The 25253-nt window shown below is 49.2% G+C and overlaps 1 protein-coding gene across 1 annotated transcript; it reads right to left on the reverse strand.

Annotated features, from left to right (window-relative positions):
- Positions 1-1562: 1562 nt before the first annotated feature.
- Positions 1563-24644, reverse strand: SLC9A6 (solute carrier family 9 member A6). Its single transcript, XM_077786505.2, has 16 exons — positions 24339-24644; positions 18353-18552; positions 17907-17984; positions 17203-17279; positions 16172-16284; positions 14517-14622; positions 11592-11733; positions 11261-11366; positions 10946-11034; positions 10614-10727; positions 8923-9034; positions 8432-8585; positions 7559-7589; positions 6369-6448; positions 5658-5763; positions 1563-4898 (listed from the first exon to the last, which is right to left on the reverse strand). Exons 1-16 carry the CDS (start codon positions 24598-24600, stop codon positions 4623-4625), a joined length of 2046 nt encoding a protein of 681 aa, XP_077642631.1. The 5' UTR covers positions 24601-24644; the 3' UTR covers positions 1563-4622.
- Between the last annotated feature and the right edge of the window lie 609 nt (positions 24645-25253).

A 25253-nucleotide genomic window follows, 5' to 3' on the forward strand; every position in this document is an offset into this window, starting at 1 on the left:
CTGCAGAAATGTCTGTGACTTTGGGCATGGCAATACAGCATTGCTCTAGAAACAGCCCTGTGATTTTTTTTGAGGCTGTAGATACCCAGTGCTGGCCCATTTCCCAGAGCTTTACTGATCCCCACACGAAGATGGACAGATGGTACTGACTGAAAGCTGCCCCTCATCAGCTCTGACTAAACAGAACTAATCAACCAGGGACTAATCAGCAGATGACAACTCTGTGCACCTGCCTGCAGGGAAGGCCCCCATCCCACACCGTGCAGGGAACTGCCTTGTCCCTGCTTGCTGTGCCTCTGAACAGCACCTGTCCAAAACATGTTTGCATGGCTGGTATGAGATGCCAGCTCCTGGCACAGTGAGCCCATCCCAGTGGGTGCCCAGCTGCAGCTGCCCGTGCTGGGGAGGCTGGATACAGACCAGGGGATCCCAGCTACATTTTGGGTACTGGGGATACCACTCACCAATGGTGAGGGGCTTGAATCATGCCTTGTTTCAAGGAAACAATACATTTGAAGGGATCTGCTGCACTTCTTCTGAGGGTTTGGGAAGGTGAAGGGCTGCCAAAAGGCATTTGTTCAATTGCTAAATGATGTCCTTGTTTGTTTTAGTTCCATGCCAGAATCCAACCCCAGCTGGGCTGGACAGCACGTATCCAGTGGGATTAGTGGTGTTTATTCCGACTGTCAGGATGCTGAGGGGGGAGTGCACAGCAGAATTAGCATCACTCCATAGCAAGAAAATAGAATAACACCTTTGTCTCCTGTCCCACTGCTGTGACTTCCAGTAGCACAGGCCACCCATGACCAGTGTGACACCCTGCACGGCCCTCTCGTGAGCTGCAGCTCAGCTTTGGGACAGCCCAGCAGGACAGCTCAGGATTCAGCACCCCACACAAAGGCCACAGTCCCTCTGGAAAGCAGCACAGACACCCCCTCAGCTACTATGGGTGGGAAATAAGTAGGGTAAATACATATCAGGGTATCTGCCTGGTAAATAGGTGTATAGGTACTTGCCTCCAGCAGCCAGGCAGAGCTGTGACAATGTGGTTTTACACCATCCAAGGGATGAAAGTTGTCCTTTGCAAACCAAAGCCCTCAGAAAGAGATTCCTGAAATTTCTGAGGTGCCCTCCATACTGAAGGGTTGTAAAGCATTTGAAAAACTTGCCCTTTCAGCACGTGGCACCAAAAAATTGGTGCAGGTGGGAGTCAGAGGGCAGAATCACCAGCCAGGAGCCCAAGTGCAAATTCAACAGTCCCAGGTGTATAAAAGCCTGAGAAAGCTCAGGGACCTTGATTTTGCAAACACCCCATGGTGATGCCTCTGTGCAGGTCCATTCCCTGCCCCAGGGCTGGGAGTGAGCAGCATTATCCCAGCTGGATTTGCTGCTCCTGGAGGAGTTTTTGGTAACCAGCACTGATCCTGCGAGGAGGGAGTGTCCCAGGAGCTGGGCTGAAGGCAGAGTGTGCACCCACCCAGCTGCCCTCCAGCCCTCGGGGTCCCGTGGCTGCTGCCAAAGGCCATGAACAAACTGCTCTCAGAAGGTCAAGTGGCACGTCGTCACTTTGCTACAGGTTTATTTCCATGTGAATTAATGAAACGGTACACACAATTCAAAAAAAAAAAAAATAATCGTCTTTTATAGGCCCATAATCCTTCTTTCACAGTACAACGCAACAGTAAAGGATTTAGTCAGTGTAAACAGAAGGTCCAATAGTGATCATCAGCTATCACAGATCAGCTGCACAAACACCATAGCTACGGGGTTAATGCCACTACCACACAAATCAACAGTACCAGTACAAATCATAACTTTACCTACAATGCTTTTTCATGTGCAAAAAACATGGAAATTCAATTTACAGAAGAAGGGCACCTTCTCTACATCTTCATGGGGCCTGTAAAGTGCCTCCTCAGGGCTGTGTTATCTATTTGGCAAAGGTCTCAGGCCCTAATTTTCCAAGGTACCCTTAGCTCCATCTGCAGCACAAAACATCAGGGCTCTGCCTCTGCACACCAGGCATTCCTGTGTGCTCTGCTGCAGCCTAGCACAGAAAAAAATCGGTGGAGGACTAATGCCATTCATTTATGAAATCACTCATTAATTTAAGCTTAAATTCATTCATCGACTATGGCTATTCAAAACAGTCCTGGTTATATTATATATGGATCATAATGTAACACATACATCATCATTGGTTAACTTTTTTCCTTTCATGTAACTGAACTGTTATTGGTGTTAAAAGATGAGGCTTATGGGAAATGTGTCTGGCAAGTTTACAGTGAGTGGATAAATTACTGAAGTCAAAGGGCCAGAGGAAGAGAGGAATGCTACCACAGCCATGAGAAAACATCAGCTTGTGGCCACCTCACAGCAAATTTGCACTTCAGCTGGGAATGCCTGGGAGGGAGCCCTGGGGCAGCAGAACTGTCCTGCACCTCCAGCTGCACCAACTCTGTAAATTGAATTCATAGTCAGGCTATACAGGAAAAAACAAGAGGTAGTTATTTATCATACCTCTTCAAAAAGGCAGAACGAACAAAAAACAGGATGTAGAAGTGATGCAGTAAACCTAAAATCAACAGGTTTCTACCTTTTTTTTTTTCCTTTTTTTGTTTTTTTAAACACATGAAGTTAAGTTACAGACATCATATAAAATGCACTCACTTTATGGAATTCCTGCATAGTAGGAAACAAAGGCCAGTGCTAATCCAACAGCTTTGTTAACAGCGGGATGCCATTTACAGGTGCAAGGAAGATGCCCCAAATATATCCAAATATAAACAGAGCATTACCTCCCTTCTAGGGAAGTCCTATGGCAACACTTACACATTTTGTTCAGAAGAAAAAAGAAAGCATTTTCTTGGGGATAAACTGCCAAAATAATTATCGTTTCACATCCATAAATTTAAGGCAATGTTACTTAGACCTGAGAAAATGAAAAAAAAAAACAAACCAAACAGACCGTGCAGATTTATTTTCTCAACTATACATATACAATTGAAACTTCAGGATTTTCTGTCTCCTCCAGCTCTCAGGTGGTGCTGGAGAAAACAGCTGTGGGGACGCTGCTCTGAGGTCTCAGGGTCAGATCCTGAGAGATGCAGAGTTTGTTCCAAAGACAATTAAGGGAGCTGTGAGTGCTCAGACTCACCTGGCTCTCTTTCATGTATTTTCATTTTCAATACCTCTGTTTAAGCCCTCTGGAGAGGGTTAACTCCAGAATAGGCCTGTAGTGCACCAGTAACCCTGAAAGGTTTGTATAGAAAAACTGTAGATAAAATAGACAATAAAATTACATACAGTAAATTTCCATGATTCCCCCTTTCCAGGATAAAAAAGATGTCAGGGTTAGCAGTTTCACTGCACCTTTAGCCATTCCCATAACTACAGAATAAATCCTTTAACACTAGAGTGAAATCGCAAATTGTTCTGTGCTCTTCCTTGAAAAATAAAAACGTAAATTAAAACCAAAAAATCAACTCACAAACATTTCTCAAAAAATGATAAGAGACACAAGAAAGGTGGGGTGGGGACTGCAAACACACAGCATGCTAAGGAGTTACCAAACAAAGTGCAATGGTTTCTGACTCTGCGGGAGGACGGACGGACGGACGGACAGCTCCCCTTCAGGACCAGCTGGATGCCTCTGGAGAGCTCCGGAGGTACCGTGTGGATCTGCAGCCTTAAAGCTCGGGTTTGAGGTTGGCTGGGCTCCACAGCCCCACGTGCAGCTGCAGCAGCTCTGCACACCTTGGCTACAGCTGTGACCGCAGGACGGGGATTCGCCCGCGCAAAGACACGGCCGCTTCCCGAACGTGAAATTTAGTTGTCAAAAGAGGATTTGATGGCTGGTTCTAGAAAGCTGCTTGAGCCACAGCTGAAAGATGGACTCAGACCTAAAATCTGTGCACGCCTGGTGTAGTTTCTGTGGGATCGCCTCCTTCTCCTGAACACAACTACAGACACCAACCATCACTCTCTCCTGCTCCCATCCGAGCAGCTGGACACCCGCAGCCCTTGCTGTCAGCTTTGGCTGGGGTCTGCCATGAGCCCACTAAAGCAGAGCTCGGGCAGAGGGTCACTAAGAAGCACAAAGTCTCCAGCTTCCCACAGTGAAACAAGTTTATCACCATCCACTGCCTGGTGAGAGGGTCTGTGAGCAGATTTTTTGCTGATATTTCAAACGTGACTATCCAAAGATCAGAGACCAAAAAAAACTCCACAATCCTCATCAGACTAGAAAGCAATTTCCACTGCTCACCAGCAACTCCCTACCCTCCTCTCCAGGTTCAAAGGATGAACAGGGAGTCACAGCTCCTTTACTCACCCACTGGGAACTAAACCCTTCATCAAATCACACATTAACGAAGCTCACTGTGTGCAAATGACTCTGACGCTAAAACAGTTCCACCCTACATAGTGCAGTCAACACAGTTTTTAACTTAAATTTGCAGCTTGTTCTTTACAAGTGCTTGGCAGAGAATATTTATATTCTTTTGACACCATATAAATAATATTTATACAGCTTAGACATTTTGAGACATGCATTAGACTTTAGGTAGTACATACTTCTTGATCATATATGCAAATATCACTGTCAATTAAACCGAGCAACCTTATGCTGGACCGTGTCTGGCGTTATCCAGGACGTTTGACGGGGGCTCGGAATCGTCCATGGGCAGGACCAGGCGCGTTCCCCGGATCACGAGTTCATGGTCCCCAAAAGCCAGCTCCCGGTCCAGGGCGTCCTCCGCGCTGTTCCCCACGAAGCGCCGGGACGCGCCGCTGGACGCCACCGAGTCGGTGTTCACCGTGGAGTCCCCGTACGTCAGGCTGATGTCCCCGTCGTTGAGAATGAGGTCGGAGTCATCGTCCTTCAGCTGCTCTTGATTCTGGGGAACAACCAGGAAGGAAATGCTGTTTTTTTTATTGCATGGTGATGGTGACTGAGCAGAGACACAGGCACCAAGTCACGGGCTCTCCTGCACCGTGAACAGAATCGACGTGGCACACACACATCTCAGAGCCCACGTGACTCACAGCACGCAGAATTTCTCTGCAGACTGCCCAAAAGGTTCTCTCAGCTCTTTTCTTCCTGGTGCCATAGCCAGGTACACAGGGAATGCAGCATTGAGTGGCTTTAGCCATACTCGTGAGCACAGGAATTGCACTGCTGATCCATCACAGCCATTTCTGGTTTGTCAGGATGCTGATACTGTGCAGACAGGACAAGAAGACTCCTGGCATGGACAGCTGCCACTGCAAGGGGCCATTGGGCACAGCAATACTGGCTACCTTTCTGGTTGTGACTGATGCAGCTGAAAGGGCTGCAGGAATGGCTCAGCTTTAAGGCTGGAAGCAAGCAAGGGATAGGGAACAGTGTGTCCTCCCAGCTGAGCCTGGGGAAGGACAGCTGTGACAACTTCATTGAGCCAGTCACTGAGGAACCACCACGAACACACCACAAACCCCTTCATGACCTAACAGCAGGCTGGAAAAGTAAAATGCTCATGGGAATTAACTCATCCATCAGCCCCAGTACCTGATTTCCCTTATGCTCCCACCTTGACACTGCAGAGCAGCATCCAAAAGAGAAACATAAACACATCAAACCCACAACACCGTGACAGAAAGGACACCAAAGGACTCACCTCGTATGCCTGAGGGCTCGTCAGGCACCGGGCAACAGGCCCACAGCACCCTGGGAGTGTGGTGGTCAGAGGGGGACCACTGTGTGTCAGGAGAGGCTTTAGATAGCTGCAGAGAGGGTTAAGGATAAAAGAGGAACGGGGCCATGTCAGTGAGCCAAGGGCTGGGAGGGCAGCACTGAAGGACTCGGCATTGTCAGAAATCACAGAAAGAAAAGGAACACAAATGTGTGGCAGCACACAAGTTGTAATGGTGTACAACAAGAATGCAACCAAACACATCAGGGCACAGTCCTGGTAAGATGCTCAGCAGCACTGCTTGTCCCAGCACCCTGTGCCCCTCAGCCTCACATCACTCCTCCACTGATTCAGAGCACAGCATCTGGAAGGGAGGAGAGGCACAGATCTACCAAGAGGGACTGCAAGTAAGAAAACCCCCATCCCTTCCTGCCCACCTGCCCCTGGGATTAAGGACCCCCAGGATGCCAATCTTGGAGAGCCCAGCTTTCACCAGAACTGCTGCTGCATCCTCACTGACAGAGGGTGGAAATTGTCATTTCTTACAGACACGAGGAGGTGCAAACCGAAACACAGCAATGTCACAGGAAAGCAAACACTGGCTCCTCTGCTAAGCAGGGAGGAACTCGTGGTCCCAGCAGAGCTGTCTGGCAGTGGGGTCTGACCCAGCACACACCCACTGCTGCCCAAGGATACTTGTGGTCGAAGTTGTACCACATGCGGAAAAGCCAAGCGCTTTCAGCCTTCGTGCTCCTCCTCTCGCTCTCTGGGACACCCTGTGGGAGAGCAAAACAGTAAAGAGGGGCAGGACAACATGCCACGGGCTGGATCAGGGCCAGGAGACACCCATGGGACACTGAATTATCCCCAGGGGATGGCTTTGGCTGTGTGTGTAAGGACGTTCACCACCACAACAGGCTGTATTTAGCAGCATTCAGCTGTCTCAGGGAGGTGTAGCAAAGCACAGAGTGACCATTTTGCTGCTAGAGCCTTCCAGTGTCTGGCCCCAAGGTTTAAAGTGCCTCAGAGCCAGCAGCTGCACCCAGACATCATATTTAATAGTGACTGACAGATCCAACCTCCATCAGAGTTCGCTGCATGCAAATAATTGTGTGTTGTGGGAACTCCAGGCTTCCTTTTAGTCAGAGAAAAAAAATATAAAACTGTTTGGAGGGGACTGTAAATTACAATTACATATTTCACAGAAATCTGGCTTACAGATTTATGGCCCTTGGCTTCCTGTCACATTTGATGCTTTCTCTTCAGGAGGTGAACAGCCCAGTAAATGACTCTGAATAAAATGAATCTCCAAGGTGCAGAATCCACACTGAAACCAAGGAGAGCCACAGCCACAGCACAACCAGGCTGCAGACACGTGAATGAGACAGCTGGAACTACCAGGCAGGAAAACTCCCGCATTGATCTCAGTGTGGTCAGTGGGGCTGTCAGAGGAAAAGGGGGTAAGCAGGGGCTGAGGGTAAAAGTGGGGTGCATGCTACATAAAATGAGTCAGTAAATGGTGTTTCTATACTGCCCTAGACACTGGGATGAGGCAGAGCCTCCATGTCATGCTCACTATGGAATTTATTTCAAACCCAGCAAGGGAGAGACTGAATCTATTGCAGCAGCAATGTGAACTGACTAAACAGTCCAGCATTGCTCCTGTGCCCTTCTTTCCAGCTCAGCCAAAACAAGGCTCATGAAAACCAGATAGCACAGAAGAGCTGTGACTCCCACTGACTGCAAACTCTTTCACAGGGGGAGCTAAAACCTCCAGCAGCTGGAAGGAAGCAGAGCACAGGCAGGCATTCACAGGGTCAGGCATTCACAGTGACCAAGCCCTGCCCTGAGGGCGCAGTGCAGATTCCCCAGCAGAGCACACTCACCACGTTCTCCTGATCCGCATCCACACCGACCCTGTGAGGAGAGAACAAGGAGTGTCACACACTGAGAACAGGCAGAGTCACACATTGAGAACAGGCAGTGTCACACACTGAGAACAGGCAGTGTCACACACGGAGAACAGGCAGTGTCACACACTGAGAACAGGCAGTGTCACACATGGAGTACAGGCAGTGTCACACACTGAGAACAGGCAGTGTCACACATTAAGAACAAGGAGTGTTACACACCGAGAACAGGCAGTGTCACACACTGAAAGCAGTGTCACACACCGAGAACAGGCAGTGTCACACATTAAGAACAAGGAGTGTTACACACCGAGAACAGGCAGTGTCACACACTGAAAGCAGTGTCACACACTGAGAACAGGCAGTGTCACACATTAAGAACAAGGAGTGTTACACACTGAAAGCAATGTCACACACCGAGAACAGGCAGTGTCACACATTAAGAACAAGGAGTGTTACACACCAAGAACAGGCAGTGTCACACACTGAAAGCAGTGTCACACACCAAGAACAGGCAGTGTCACACACTGAAAGCAGTGTCACACACTGAGAACAGGCAGTGTCACACACTGAAAGCAGTCTCACACACTGAAAGCAGTGTCACACACCGAGAACAGGCAGTGTCACACACTGAAAGCAGTGTCACACACCAAGAACAGGCAGTGTCACACACTGAAAGCAGTCTCACACACCGAGAACAGGCAGTGTCACACACTGAAAGCAGTCTCACACACTGAAAGCAGTGTCACACACCATGCCAGGGCTGGGATCAGGGAAGGACAACGCTGGGATCCGCCCCGGCTCTCTGGAAGCCGAGCAGCCTGAGCCGGGCAGCCCAGATTTACTGACCGGATGTTGAGGCAGGACAGCATGGCCGTGGTGCCCCCGCCGAACACCCAGACGGTGAAGAAGACGATGAGCAGGGTGGTGCTGAACATCATCTGCCGCGCGTAGGTGGCCGTGTCCCGGATGGCCAGCGCGAAGGCCATGGCTCCGCGCAGCCCTGCGGGGACGGAGAGCACGGCAGCTGTGGCAGCCCCAGCACAGGACGTCTCCCCACCTGGGGTTTTCATCCTGCTGCCCCTCTGCTGGGACATCCATCCACCCCCACGGGAGAACAGTGGTGGCTTTGTCACCCCTCTTTCTTGAGCCCAGAAAGGCAAACCCTCCTCCTGCCCCGTGCCACCTACTTAAAGCAGGACCACTGAGTCCCTTCCTGCCCAGCCTCCCCTCCAGACATTGCCCAGAAGAGATTTAGAGTTGAATAAGGAATATTTCCAGGTTCTCAGAGGCAAGGAAGTGCCAACAGGCCACATGGTCAGAAGGATGCAGCAACCTACCAGCAAACATCATCATGTGCTGCAGATTCGTGCCAATCTTATTTCTTCTCCCCAGATTCAGTAAAAATGACAATGGGTAAATATTGGCAGCTCTCCCTAGGAAGATAGCAAGCTGTATTTGCACATGTTAAGGAAATTGCTCTTTCTGTGTCTCCCATCACATCCCACCTGCACACAGGGCCAGTTTCTACTGTCCAAAGGAAACTGGGAGCTGCAGAAATGCCAGTGCTCTGGCTGCAAAGAAAACAATCCAGCCCTGAGTGCTACAGCACTGTGGGAGGAGCAGGCTACTGCCTCGCTGAAACACAGCACACACTGCAACTCAGGAATATCACACAGAGACGAGCTCAAGTAAACACAGGTAATGATGAAAGGAAGTGAGAGGAGAGAAAAAACACCATTTCCCACAGTATGCTCTCTGCTGCCAGGTCCATTTTGCACCCCAAGAATTATTTGTCTTCTGTGAAGCTCAAGTTATCACAGCTATGACAACCCCTCTGACATTCCCCAGCATGCCACACTTCACAGCTGGGTCTGAAGCTTTAAGCCAAGTCTCATTCCCAAAGATTATTCAGCAAAATGAAAGCAGCAGCAGTTGAGAAGGAAAAAAAAAAAAAATCTAATTCTCTTTCTGTTTTCATAGCATGCGAGATACAAGAATCACCAGCCCCTTCCTATTGCTTTTTATCTTTGAAGCTGTATCTTTTAATACCAGCACCCAGATGGCAAAAATAATCTTGGAGCCAGTATTCAGCACAGCCTTGAATAATATGGAAAATGCTTCTAGCTTTTATGTTCTTTCCTGAACATCACAATTTGCATAAGAGATGTATTTCATGATCTCTCTCATGAATGAGCTATTTCATCAGCGAGTTAGCCAGTTCCCACTGAAGAGGACCTGCACAAAATTTCAATATAACAGCCCAAATAGCATTTCTCTGCTCTCCATCCCTTCTGCCCCACACAACCCCATAAAAGCTGATCGGGAAAATTCAGCTGAGGCTGCTGCAAAACCATGGACCAGCCCTGGCAAAAATGTTTTGTTTACCAGTATAAACTTGCATTAGTACTGACAAAGGGTGAAAATAATTCTGCACATTAAACTGGCTTCTTTGTGATGTGAAAAAAATTCCTTAAAAATTCTTGTTTCTCTGAGACATACCAGGGCCCTTGTTCCCATTAGCATCAGCCTGCAGAACAGGAAATCCTTTCTCATTACATCATTCAGAGGCATCTACTGTAGCTGTAACTGTGCTGTTTGACCAAAAAAAGGCTTTTTTTTCAGGGTAAACCAAGTGCACTAGCAGAGAAAAGAGGAAATAAATGGCTAAACCAGGCAGCCCCCCTTTGCAAAGCCCCTCCTGGTGCCACATGACAAAGCCTGGCATTGGTATCACAGTCACACTGAATGATGAGTCCCTGCAGCAGCTGATTCAGATGCCCACAAGAGCAAAGAACACAGGGAGAGAAAAAAAAAAAAACAACATAAAACCAGAAAAGCTGAAAAAAGAATCTCCATCTTCTTAAAATAACCAGCAAAGGCACCACTACATGGCAGAAATCCCCATTTAAAAATAAAGCTAGACTGACTGAAAAAAAAGCAAACCCACTCATTTGAATGAAAAACACAAATTGGGAATGAGGCACCTCTCCCTTTCTTTCTGTCTTATAAATTGGGCTCCAAAGGATACGAAGGCCCCCACCACAAAAGTAGGGTTGAAGACATGGTTCTGGAAGGTGAACAGTGCAAGTCCCATGTAGGAGAAGATGAAGTTTTCTGCCAAGAAATTCAGAAGCTCAAACAACTGAAAGAGAAAAACAAATTAAAAGTGAGTTAGACGTAATATAGATTTAACAAGAAAAGCATGTTAGACCATCCATCATGCAATAAATACTTCTGCAGAAGCAACCCTAGTGAAATGCAGCTGTAAGAAGATAGATGCACCTAATTCTGGCTAGAGGGAAGGGAAAAAACTTTGAATTTGAAATTCAGAGAGGCTGAAGGGGTCTGAGGAGTTCTCACCTGCTTAGTTCTGTGTTGGGACTCTGTAGATAAGTTGTTATAGGTATAATGGGCCTGTGTGATCCCACAGAAGAGCACAGCCACCACACCTGGGGAGCAGAGCATCACATTAGACTCCTGGTGAGGAAAAGGGAGCCAAGCTGCACCCCAGGCCTGCAGAGAACTTAATGCAGTAACCCCAGAACCCAGAATCATTACACTTCTGCAAGCAGAGGGAGAGCCCTGGCTACAATCGATACTGAGAGAAGCAAAACTCAGTGGCCCCATCATCCCTGCAGATCCCCATGGCAGAGGCAGGGCTGTGCTGGAGCTTGCCTGTAAAGCCACATGCTTCAGCCAGCAGGAACGTGCTCCAGGACATCAAGAAGAACAAGCCAGTCTCCAGCAAGGGGAACTCCCGAAGTTTGGTGAACTTGGTGACGTTGCAGATGGTTAAGGACAATTTGGAGAGACACTGCAAGCTAACAGCATATCAAATCCAATTGTGTATCACAGCTACACAATCTGCCCCTAACAAGGCTATGGTGCTGTCCTTCATTATTTAGGGAAAAAAAAATTAAACATCTGGGTGAAATGCAGTGCAGCAAAAAATAAATACGCTGTTATGCAAACACTTGGGAAAAAAACCAAACAGTGCAAAGGATATTAAAGCTGTCACAACTCCAGTAGCTGCTCCCATTGCAAAAGATCCACTGAATATCCCCAGGAAGATCCCGATGGACTTGAACATTGCTGTGACATCAAACGTGTGGCTGTTGTCACCCGCTGGCTGATACGCAACTATTGAGCTGGAAGAGGAGAGAAAACACAAGAACAAAACTGCTCAGTCTGGAGGGAGAGGCACCTCACGGTGCTACACCAGCCTTGCAAAGTGCTACAACTGCTGCAAACAGCGAGCCTGAGGAACGGGGAGACACAACACACTGCAAACCCCTGGGACCACAGCGTGCAGTGACTGCACACCCTCCCTGTCCTGGGGAGTTTGGGATCAGCCCCCCTAAGCCTGGATGTGCTGTTACTCCTGGACATTAGAGAGCAGGGCACCAAAGCCTGTGCCTCATGTGATATATGGTACTTATGGTGGTATTTGGGGGTTTTGGCACCAGCTCTCTGTAATGTCAGGTGCTGTGGGAACACGAAGCATTCAGGCAGGAAACCTCCATTTCTCCAGCGAGGCGGCTGATGTGAACATCCCCTGGAGAGCTGTAACTGCTCCCGTTCTGCCACATTTAACATGCACCACATTTAGTCTGCACTGCTCTGAGCTCCAAAGTGCAATACCACAGGGCAGCCAAGGCAGACAGTGCCATGCACAGCAGCAACACCATTCTCTGCATCCACCAGACCTCAGCAGACCTTTGTGGTGAGATGGCAAACAGGTCTGCAGTGCTGATCCCATCTCCCAATCTGCTCCCTCCTAACTCCTGATGAGCTGAGCCTTGCATTAGTCATTGTTCTACCTGGAAAGGCTGAGATACAGAGGGGCCCTTATCCAGCTCCTAAATCCCATTCAACAACTCCTTACATCACTTTCCTTGATGTAAACTTCTTGGAAACATTAACTTCCTAGTTAGCAATCCCTTGACTCACTCTGTTAAAACTCCTGGATGTGAACTTTACACATTGGCTGTTTAAACTGCCTTGCACACACATCTTGAAGCTTTCTCCCCTAACTATACACCAACATTTTTCTGCAACAGAAATTGCACACCTTCCCTTTCCAATACAGGTTATTTCCCTTGCTAAACTTCCCTCCTTTTAATACAGCTCATTTTTCTGCATTGCCTTTTACACTGCAAGCTGTAGATTTCTCCATGCTTTAATTCCTTTCATCATATTCCATCTTATACTTCTCATTCACTAACATGATTTTATTCTCGGTTTCCAGTTTCTTTTTTTTTTAATCCAGACTGATTTCACTTCCCCTCCATAACCAACTCTTTGAATGTTGGTTTTGCATTTTAACCTCTTACAGCTCTCCTTCTGGTTTTGTTTTTTGCATTGCCAATAAGACACTATTGCCAGCTGCCCTTTATTTCCCCTTTTCCTGCCCATGGGGCTTCCTGTGGTGTTTAATCTGTGCAAATCCTCCCTTTGGAAGAAACAGGTTGGGATCCTGCAGCTGCATTTATCCCTCTGCTCCCAAACTGCAGCTCTTGCACCTCACTGCCCACCAGCTTTCAGTTCTGGGTTCAATTCCTCTTCATCCTGCAACAGGCTCCTGCTGCCGAGCCACACCAGGCCAAGACAGGAAGAGAAAGGCACAGATCCTGCTCCTTAAGCACGGAATAGACATTTGCCCAGGGCTGAAAGCAGGCAGGAGAGGAGCCTTGGGGCACCCACACTGGGCAAAAGCCACTGAAGAGCCCAGCTCTGCATCCTCCCCTGCCTGCAGCGCTGGGGCAAAATAAAACAACTGCTGAGTGAGCTCAGAGCTGCTGCTTTGGTGCAAATTATCCTGTTTTGGGGAAGGGGTGGCCTGAGCTCAGCTTGTGGAGAGGAAAGCAAGAAATCAGAGCAACAGCTCCAGAGCTGGCACTGAAGCAGAGCAAGAGGCAAATCACTGCAGGCAGTGCCATCACCCACACGTGCCGAGATCCACCACGAATTCCATTACTCTGAAGCTGAATCCACCCACTCCCACCCAGACCCTGCCAGCACAGGCTGGAAGACCCCATCCCCTCCTCAGTCATGAAACACAATCTGGCTGTGCAGCATTTCCTCTCGCACCAGCAGTGACACATCCAGCAAAAAAGCCAGAGTGAGCAATACAAAGAGTTCCAGAAACCTCAACAGAAGCACTCGATTCAGTAAATACAACACACAGCTCACAGTGTGTTACTTGCTGCCTCCAGTGAAACCCACACAACCAGCATGCTGGAGTGACAAGTATTCTAGAAATATTTTCTCCATTAGTCTTAGCTATATGTTAAGCTGTCACCATTGCAGGTATTACATATTACTGAACAAATTCCCATGATGACAACACAGTGAAAACGCAGATAATATATGTCCTGCATGCAAAGGACATAAAATATTAAAGAATATAAAACATTCTTTAGAAAGGCAGCAAGTTTTTCATGTGTTCAGTCAAGGGCATTAACTCCAGCTGTAAGAACATTAACTCTTCAAAGTGGGGAGAGAAAGGAAACAGCTGCTTCACCAGCTTTTCCACCTAAACAAAAGAGGGGTTTGAGGGTGGGAAGCAATGCAGGTAGGAGCAAAGCCATCAGCAAGGGGCTGCAGTGGGATCTTGCAGCTGAAAAGGAGACTTGGTGCTTTTCCTGTTTCAGAGGGATATAAAAACTTCCCTGTGAATGGGTCAACTGGCCACACAAGCAAAACAAAACCATCCATCATGCAGGGGGAAGTTTTAAGGGCAATCCGTAATCCCAAGCAGTGGTGAGCAATGAGGACATGCATCAGAATGTCACTACAGCTTTTTGGGACGCTTAAGATGCTCTTGCAAACACCCATGTTCCTATTTTACAGGGGCAAGGCCGAGAGGCTCCCCCCAACTCCTGACATGTAAGACATGTAACAGCTCTAAATAAAAACAGGAGACACTTACGAAGACAGCACTATGGCAACGGCATCATTGAGGACGCTTTCGCCAAAGAGAAGGGCATACAGCTCAACATCGACCTGGAGTTCATGGAATATGGCAAGGACAGTCACTGACAAATAGAAAAATAAAGAGACATTCAAAAAGGTGCTGTTATTTCGATGTAATCAAAGACTAAATGTCCTTTTTAGAAAGCGGCCTTCCTGCACATCTGTGCCAGTGCTGCGATGGTGCCAGCAGCCCCCCGTGCTCTCTTTGATAGTCTTCCTTCTGCTCTTTCAGATTTCGATTTGATTCATCATTTCCCTCCTCCTCTTACTAAAACACATCTTGGCCTATTGAAGCTTTTGCAGGCAGACAAAAACAAACTCTGCTCTGAGCTTCCCAGGGTCTGAGCTCATGGGCTGGGCCACAGTACCAGGCTGGCATGAGGCATCAGCTGTAGGGATGCTGTTAGCTCAGAGCATCAGGGAGAGCCTTCCTGCACCTGCAGAAGGCCAGAAGGATCAGCTTGTCCAGGATGATGACTGCCTTTTCTTTCTATTCCTGATACTCTGAGAGAAAATCCTTGGATTCAACACATTCTAAGGGCCAGCACAGACACACAACATTACAGATCTGACTGGAAATAGCCAGGCATCAGCTCAAACCCCATGTGGGGGTTTCTGTTATTTAGGACCATATGGCAGAGATCAGAGCTCCCTCAAGCTCTTCCATGATCCAGCAGCTCCAAGAAAATAATGGAAAGCAGCAGGTTTTGCATATCAGCCTTGCAGAGACATCACAACACCCAAAGCAAGCATGATGTAACACATGGTTCAGGCTGAGGGCTGAGCCAACTCCAAACAACTTCTGTGAGTCTTCAAACAGGAACAGGAACTCAGGACACACTGAGGGGGGTTAAACCCATTTATGCACAGGGAAATTCTCAATTTCTACCTGTGAAATCTTCTTGTTCCTATTTCAAGACCAAAGAAGGGACACAACACCAACAGCTCAACTGCAGCATTTCTAAGCATTAGAAGATTTGCAGCCCTGCTCAGCAAAGGGCAGGAGCAAACAGAGGCCTCTTTGTGGCCCTGTGTCGTTATATGAAATGAGAGCATGCAAGTGAACAGCTACCACATACAAGCTATCATGAACTAATTTCAATTATTTTGACAAGCATGTTTTTCACAGTTTTGATTTACAAAGTGCATCAGTAAACCAAGGTGTCACTACTCCTCAGTACTGCTCATTAAGGTGTCTCCTTAGTCTAATTTCAATTAGATTAGCCCCTGTCAAAATCCAACCAAACTGGAAGCAGGAGAAAATAGCTAAAATAAAACTATCAACTGAACCCTCCCCACATTACACATCTTGTTCTGCAACAGATGCTGGCACAGGGTGGCAGAGACACAATGCCAAACACCAGCACAGTCAAGAGAGAGGTTGCCTGGGACTTCACTGCAAACAAGGATTCAGGAAAGCAGAGGTTTGGAAACTATATTGCACATAACTAAAGAAAATTAAAAGGCACAGGGACAAATCTGACTTCTAAGAACATCACAAATAAATTAAGCTCCAAAATTCAGGAGGGAACTCACAGGGGTTTCAGACTTTCTTCCCCTCTGCCCCACAACACAAACCAGGCTAAAATGTAGGGCAAGCATGCAACACACCTGGGTCAGTGGCTGACACGATGGCCCCAAACAGGAGGCAGTCAGTGAAGTAGAAATCTCCCCCAAGCTGCCCAGTGACTTTCATCAGCGCCACGCAGCCGTACACCACAGAGCTGGGGATCAGAAGAGGCAGTTACACATCTCTGCAATGCATTAAAACGACATCCATAGGGCCTGGTTTCCCTGCATTTACCAGATTAAAGCTATCCACATGCCAGAACACCAAAGAACTGCATGGGATGCACAGAGCCTGGTGAAACCCCAGGGCCACAATCTTGGAGGTGAATGTTGGACCACACACACCAAAGCACCCTCTGAACTGGACCACAAACATGGTGCCAGGAGGGAAGTGGGACCAGAACTCCTCCAGGAGCACAACACGCCTAAAGAAAAGCAGCAGCCAGGCTTATGGGGTCATAAGATCACTTTGCAGTGCTGCACATTAACAGAGTCCAGTGAAGTCATCTTGGATGGACTAACTCTGAAATGCTCAAAACTTTCAGTGAGGAGCAGATAATGCAGATGCTGAGTTTGCTTGAATCCACTGGGCTCCAGGTTAGAACACTCTGTGTTAGCCTGTGTGCTACTATCCAGAGTGGGAACCATCCAGCAGCCTCTGCACTGAGGGATAAACAATTTGAAACACATCTGTGCTCACTAGACAGCCCCCTTTATGATCCTGCCCTCTACTCTTGTGCCTCAAGTTTAGGAGGGCATATGCTTCCAATAAGTTGAAGTTGCTGATTTATCAAGACAATTTTCTCTGAAGTGTGAAACTTTCCTTGCCATGAATAACTATTCTCATGGGATGTTCAGATGCTGAGAGAACACTTCATAGTTAGCAACTACCCTGCCCATGGAGCAGAAGTTTGCACAGTAAATAGTATTATTTGCTACTGCTGAGCAGCAGTAGGAGAGCATGTGTGACCTTTCAGGGCTGGGATTAGCAGCTTCATCTCCAGGCTTAGAACACTTCTCCCAAGCACAGCTCAAATCCCTGTGGAAGAACCAGACCAGCTCCATCTACTCACCCAATCACCAGGCAGGAAATGGCAGTGCCGAGGAAAGCATATGCCAGGATGGATCCCAAGTTTCTGAAGAAGTGCCTCTAGCAGGAGAAAAGAAACCAAAAACTGAATTATACTTTGCTAACAATTTATTTCAAGCCTGCACAGGCACCCACAGCGTCCACAGCAACAACATGAGCTGGACAGGCACAGGGTGCCCAGCACAGCCCAATGCCAGACCAGGAGCTCATTCAGCATTAATAAACATGAATGTACCATGTTCTCATACCTGGGTGTTTAATAAGGTGCTATTCCAAGTCCTGGGAACTGATTTCCTAACCCAGCAGCATTCCTCCTTCCTTCTCCCACAAGCTAAACTGCATCATTCTCCTCTCCTTCCAAGTCAGCATTTCAGAGAACTGCTGCTTTCTAAAACCTTCCCACACTCCCATGTGCCTGGAAAGCTGGGGTGGCTGAAATGGCCTGGCTGACCCCAAAAAATCCCTGCTGGAGACAGCTGAAGTCACTGACCCTTCCCGGGGCAGAGGGGCAGACAAGAATGACGGGGGCACTCTCAGCTCTGCTTCTCACAATCCCACATTTGCTGGGTAAAACCATAGCCACCCCCACAGCCTCGGCCTGCTGAGCAAGCATTAAAGCACTCACAAGTATTAAAAATTCTCTGGAGGCAGAGGAACTAAAAACATCAGCACTGTAAAGGCACGTACCCTTTTCAAGCTGTAGCCTGCATAAAATATAATGGGGGGAAGCAAAATGTTGAAGAATACTTCAGGATCAAAAGTCACCTGTTAAGAAAGGAAAAAAAAAAAACCCAACAGTAAAATGATTTGTTGAAATTTTGCAAGACAAAACACAATTAAGAAAGTAATATATGGAGACTGCCCTATACCCCCACCATGGGAATCATGTTGGGTCAACACTGAAAATGTGTCTGGGATCTTCTGGAGACAAATCCCAGAGTCTGAACAGCTCAAATTAAGATGAGCTAAAACTAGAGTTTCATTACATTGTGTTCAACATATAAATTACTGCTGATCACAATCACAAGTTAAAAAACCAAAATAAAAACACTTAATCTAGCAGATCCAGCAGACCCATCCCCATGGAGGGCGTGGGAAGCACCGCTCACCATTCCAGCCACTGCCTCCCTTACCTTCCTCAGCATCTCATTATCCTGGACATTGTTGAGCTCCTGGGCACTGATTTCCCCCTTCAGGGTGTACTCATAGAACTTGCCACTGACGTTCACCAGCAGCGTGGCCGGGCTGCTCTGCACCTGGCAGCTCAGGGTGACGTTGTTCACATCGCTGGGGACGTGGATGCCGTAGCGCAGGACCACGCCGACCAGGACACCTGGGGAGGGACACAGCTGTGTGAGACAAACCACAGCAGACCCAGAATGATCCCTCTGAGCATGGATGCAGCACCAGGATCCTGAACCCCTGCTCAGCTGCTGAGCACAACCACAACGCAATAAATGCCCGTGTGAATTGAACCATCCTCGTCCCCGTGAGCCAGGCGAATGCTCCGTGCTCATGGGGAGTTTCTAACACAGACATGGACAAGTCCTGAAGGATTTGAACCACCCAGCAATTGAACCACCCAGCAATTTGAACCACCCAGCAACTGAACCACCCAGCAATCAGTCAGGCCCTCACTCCAGGGCAGCCAACATCAAGGGCACGCTGGATTTTTTAAGGTGAGCAGCTCGAACTGCTGGGCCAGGTGCTGCTCACACATGCCCAAAATGTGCCCTTTGCCCCTTGAAACCTGACATTGATACATTAAACTCTGGCAGGGGTTAAAGATGATATCCAGCAACCACCCTGATCACTCCGAGGCTGGCAAGCATCTTTCCTAAAGTGATGAAGCACCATACAGCCTCCTCCCAGCCCTCCCTGTTTTTATAAAACCACATTTTGAAATATATAAATATATAAACATATAAAACTGTTTCCCAATCCAGGCTGACCACCCAGGTCTACTCCTTACCCCTGCTAAATTCAGCTCTGTACCACAAGCAGCAGCCCCAGGGCAGTCCCGTGAGGCAGCTCTGCCTCCAGCTCAGCTGCTAAGTAGGGGTATTTTGGAGTTAATTTACAAGTCAGCAATTTATAAGGCATTTTTCTTTTGTTGTCTGAAGTCTCAAATCCAGATTCAAGTTGTTGAGTGCTCTCCTGGCAGAGTGTTTTGACATCTGCAGGCTGGGGAAGAGGGGTGTCCCACAAGACACCTTTCCACGTAGCCTTCAGCAAAAAAGGGTTTGGAAACTCCTTGATTAAGGCGGCCCCGAGCTGCCACAGAAATCCTGGATCTTAACCCCATTTCTGAGCCACACATTTATGAAAAGCTTGCAGACACGTGAGAACTAAACACAGACCGCAATGCTCTGAAGGCTTCTCCATTTGCCTCCCAGGACACTCCTGTTCCTGACTGCTGCCTTAATTAAAGCCTTGCTCTGTGCTTTCCTACAGGCAGGGCACAACCCCTGGGTTGTGTTCTCTGACTGGGAACACCCAACTCTTCCCGTGCCCCCACCTCTCAGAGCAGAGCCTGGGCAGGACACCGTGGGGCCACACTCATTCAGCATCTCCTGCAGCCAGTTCCTGATCATACAGCCACTTTTTGACTTCTTTTCCCTTGGCCATAGTTTTTCCAGGATAAAATTTGCCATTTTTCCTGATGGTGAAAAGAAAAGCCCCCACCTCCTGTCTCAGGGCGTGCCACACTCAGCAGGGCCACCAGAGCACACACACCCAGGCCACGAGCACAGACAGAGGAGCTGGCTGCACACAAAATCACCACTGCTGACCTAGGACAGCCCAGCTCAGGGACTGGACAGACCCAAAACCCTGGTCTAATACAGCACTTTGCAGCACAGGTGAGCTAAAAGGCTACAGATGCTTTTAAGCCATGCACCATCAACGAGCTGCTCACCACTCTGGGCTTATCCTGCCCTGAATCACCCCAAGAGTCACAGAACAGCTCCCTCCGGGCACAGCCAGGCACCACCAGCTCCAGCAAGGAGAGTTCAGGGCACATCACACCGTGCACAGCAGCTGAGGGCTGCTTTTACACCACCATCATTTACAGGGGACACCATAAGTAATTCTTTAGCTTTCTTTTCTGCCAGTCTCGGCTCCTGTGATCTTCCAGTGCTCCAGAAATAAAAGTATAGAATGAAAGCAAGTATGTCAAGCACATCATGATGCCACAACGTGTGTTTGCAGGAGTATGTGGCAGTGGCTGCAAGGCATCACAGCAGTGGGACAAAACACCCCATTTTCCTTTCACCCAGAGGATGACAATCCTACAGGTACCAGGGAAAACAACCAAAACCCTTCACGGGGACAAAAGGAGTTTCAAAGGGTTATTTACAACTGTTTATGGCTATTAAGGTACACCATGCTTTGCAGCCCTCAAGAACTACCTGGGGTGATTGTTAAAAAGCTTCTTAAAGAAAAAAAATTATTTCAGAGGTTCATGCAGCTGCCTGCCCTTGCTCAGATGGAAGGAAACCCACCCAGCAACCCCTTTAATACCCAGGCTAAGCACTGTGAGATGAGACCCCACAGGAGGAAGGAAAGACAGACAGAGGGAGTCACTGCTGTGAATTCAGAAGGGATCCTGAGTCAGGATCACCTCTCCACCCTTAATCCCTGTCCCAAAGCAGTGCTACATCTGATAGCACTCTGCTCCTCTGCCACCTCCTTATCCAGGCAGCTGTTCCTGGCCCCGTGTGCCAGCCAAGCTCCAGACAGGGCCAAATTCCCACTCTGGCCAAGAATGGGGTAAGGGAAAAGGGACAGATAAACCTACATTTGCCAAAAACCCCTGTTTGGGAGCCCCCAGATCATACTTTTTGTTTTGCTCAGTAATAGGCTGCCTGGAAGGCTGCCAGGTGGGGAAAGACACCCATGTGCAAATACACAAATGCAGAAATTGCTCCTGGGCACTGAGTGTGACCCTGCAGCAGCCCTGACACAGAGACTGTCAGAGTTACCTGCAGGGAAAGCATCCTGCTGCTCTGCTGGACACCAAAATTATTCCACCAACACTAAATGGCCCCACCAGCAGCCCCTCCTGCCCCACGGTGGGTCTGTTCAACCCTCCCTATCCAACAATGCTCATGGGAGGCACGTGGGACAAGCCTGACATGGTTTTCCAGGCTCCAACCCAGTCCTGAGCTCAGGCTACCTGGCCAAGCCCAGGGGACCCTGCAGGTGCTCCTGGTTCCAACAGGCTCTTAGGAAATGGTTCAGACTCTGCTGGCACTCACAGGGCTGCCCCAGTATCGACACGATTTTGCTGCCAGGAGTTTTACAGAACGGAGCCCTGGGAGGGAGCTGAGCTGAGCAGAGGGAACCCAGGGCTGAGGAAGCTGCCAGCTGAAAGCTGCAAGGAGTTGAGAAGCTGAAGGCAAAGCCGGCAAATTAACTGGGTTCTTTTATGCAAAGTGCACAAGATTATTTTCATTGCCATTTCTCCTGACTTCATTAAAAATAACAAAAGCCCATGGGCTTTTTTTTTTTTTAAGGTGCTGTTGAACATTTCCGAGGTAATGTTTTAAATGAAGACTAATATATTACCAAACCCAGCACTTAACAACAATGAAAGCAGACGGGATCCCCAGGCAAGCATTAATCTGGACACCAAAAGGAAAGAAAAATGTAACAACTGAAGACATCCTGACAACAAGCAGTTTAGACACACACAATCCACAGGTCAAGTGGGAACAAGTAGAAGGAAACTAAACTTCTAGAGAAGCTCCTGCACATCCACCATCAGACTCTGAGAAGAACTGAAACAAAATTGTTCAATTAATCACCCTAAATGCTGAGCATCTCAAATGTGGGAACTTCATTTTAAACACTGAAATGAATCTTAAGAGCTACTAAGCACCTATTGTCTATCACTGAAATTACTCCAGACAGTTTCCAGCTCTTGAACATCAGCTCTGAGCTGACAGTGTGATGTGCACGACAGAAATCCACCTGGAGCAAGAGCTTATAACTTCCAGTAAAAATAAAGACCAGAAACTGATGTGCTTTGCCAAAAGAGAGATAAGCCCAAGTTTTGACTTCGTTGTTGGGTTTTTACAAACAGAAAAAGACAAGCTTTTGCAAATTGCTTCTCTTGTTCAGATTTCAGGGTCTGTTTTGCAGCCCCTTCCACATTTTCAGTGAAATTCCTTGGGGCTAAAACCATCGCAGGGAGATAGGGACAGGGACACCTCCTCTCTTCCCTGCAGATTTCAAGTTGTCACAGTAAAACAACAGCATCTCACCTTGGAATGAATTCCTTGGGAATTACACATCCCTTTTCCTATGGCACCTGCCAGTACCTGAGAAGTAAATGCCAAAAGCCTTGACACTGAGGAAAACTTGGGATTTTCTGCATGATCAGAGAGGTGACATTACTGATTTCAGCAATTCCCTAAGCACAGTCTGCAGAAGAACAGACAGAAAAGGTGCATTTTATGGATCAGCAGGAGACTGAAACAACCCAGGCTGTGCTCTGAGAATAAAGTGAGCACTTAGATACATCAGGGAGAGAGGACAATCAAGAGGAAGAAATGTCCAGGAGAAGAAGAACAAGGTGTGAGAGCATGAAAGGAATAGAAAGTTGCATGTCAGGAGTTCTGGGGCACTCCACACAGCAGGAGAGAGAAGACCTTCCATGCTGGAAGCATGTCCTCCCACAGCACAGCTCCTGTCCCAGGAGGTCACCATCCCCACCCTGGGCAGGAGGCCAGAAACATCTGAACCCCCCGAGCAGTGGCTGGATGGAATGTGAAAATGCAGAGCATTATTTCGTGCCTGTGTGCTGACACAAGTGCCTCCACCCCTTCATTTGGAAGGAGACTTCCAATTAATTGAAACTTGGGATCACAAAAGCCAGTGGCCCAAACAGGTCAAGTCACAGCCTTCAGATCAAAGCTTTCTGCTGGGTGGGAGATTCAGCCACATCTGCCTGTGTGGCCACACTTCACCCCCAGCCAACAAGGGCCACACAGAGGACACACTAACTACAGCACGCAACAGGAGATGCCTTCTCAATCCTAAATTCCTAAAATCATCCCTAGATACAGATCCACGGCCATGTTAATCATTCCCCAGCACACCTCCCAGTCCTACTTTGGCTGAACTCAAAGTCATGCCAGATAACCCAGGGAGAGCCATACATGGCCCCATCATACCCTGGGGTTCAGGCCACCTCACGAGGCCATGTCACCTCAGTAAATCACAGGCCACCATTAAAACCCAAATGTCTACAGCCCCACTGCACTGACCCACAGCCTTGCTTCACTTCCTCTGGGAATACACAAGGGGTTCCTCTCCAAGAGGTCCTGTCACAGTGGGAGGAAAAGGTAGAGGGTTGTGCACTCAGGTCCCCAGGCAGCAGGATAGAAGGCTGCTGGCTCTGCAGGCCCTGAGCATGCCAAAGCTTGGGAGAATCCCCTAAATGGCCTCTCCAGTCTTCTTGGGTAGCTTCTGGAAATCTGGATGCTCTAAACACATCTTGGAATCACAGCCTCTAGCCCCAGGATGTGGGATCACAGAATCACTGAATGATTTGGGTCAGGGGACCGTGATGATCATCCAGCTCCAACCCCCCTGCCATGGGCAGGGAACCTTCCACTAGACCAGGTTGCTCAGAACCCCATCCAGCCCGGGATGTGAGGCTCCTGACCAGTGCAACCACTGGTCTGTGCTGCCCCAAGTCCCCACTCTCAACCCGGAGCAGGTAAGTGGGACCTGCCAGTGCTTGGTGACGTGGTAGCCCATGACCCTGCCAGCTTCACCCCGTGAGGCCGTCTGGAAAAACCCAACCGGTTCCCCACTGCCAGCCATTTGAGAGCACCTCTGCCTTGGAGAGCTCTCCATATCTAAGGTTTGGAAAACAACCAACCCTCCGTTCAGCAGCACCCAGATAAGGCTGAGCGCAGCAGCACGGGGCTGTCCCGGTGACACAGCACCCACGGGGGGATGTGTCGTGTCCCCCCGCAGCCCCTCGGCAGGCACCGAGCGGGAGAACCATGCTTTTGGTGCTGCCGCGGCAGTGGGCGGTGGGGCAGGCAGCCAGAGCCGGGGCTGGCCGGGACCTGGCTCCCGGCGCCCGGGGCAGGCACCGCTCACCGTAGATCATGGCCAGCCCGGTCTCGTGGAGGAAGCGAGCGCGGCGGTGCTTGAAGAGCCAGATGGTGAGGATGGTGAGGGTGAGCAGCAGGATGAAGACGAGCAGGTTGGCGCTGTCCTGGCGGTGACTCTCCTCCGCCGCCTTCTCGGACACGATCTCCTCCTCCAGCGCCCCGGGACGCGCCGCCGCCACCTCGGCGGCCGCCGCGCCCCGCGCCCACAGCCCCGCGGCCGCCGCCAGCACCGGCCCCGGCCCCGCCATCGCCCCGGCACCGGCCCGGCCCCGCCGCCACCAGGAAGCGGCTCTGGGCGCAGGCGCCGGGGGCGGGAACAGCGCCGGGAGCCCGGATAGGGACGGGCCGGGGCGAGCGGGGGGAAAGGGGCCGGGGCTGCCCTGAACGAGTCCCGGGAGCGGGATGCGCGGCACGGAGAAGGGGAGCGGGGCTCACAGGGGGTTGTAGAGGGAGGGAGACCCCCAGGCAGACTTGGAGCGGGGTACTTCAGCGCGGCCGCGCGCAGCAGCGGGGCTTGTTTGTGCGCAGCGTGCTTTGGAGGGATGTCCTGCAGGACACTCCCCAGGGCCCAGGGGGAGACGGGGTCCAGGAGGATCCTGGTCGTGCCTTCACACCGTGCCAAGGCATGTGTTTGGTGCCAAGAGCCGCCGGCAGCCCCCAAGTGGGATCGGGTAAACTTCCCACCTTTTTTACCAAGACACGGAGGGGGGATGCGCGGTGCCGGTGAGTCAAGGGTTGTAATAAATGCCAATGATCAACTTAAAGGTGACTTGTAGAAAAGGTCCTCAAAGAATTGCCTTTGTGCCTTGGGGGCACGGAAGACCCAGGATGCTTGACTGTGTGGTGTTTCCTTGCTTTGCCCCAAGCCTGGCTCGGCCAGGGGCGTCCCTCCTACACGTTG

The sequence above is a fragment of the Lonchura striata genome, chromosome 4A, assembly GCF_050655825.1.
Source record: "Lonchura striata isolate lonStrDom1 chromosome 4A, ASM5065582v1, whole genome shotgun sequence".
NCBI classification, from domain to species: domain Eukaryota; kingdom Metazoa; phylum Chordata; class Aves; order Passeriformes; family Estrildidae; genus Lonchura; species Lonchura striata.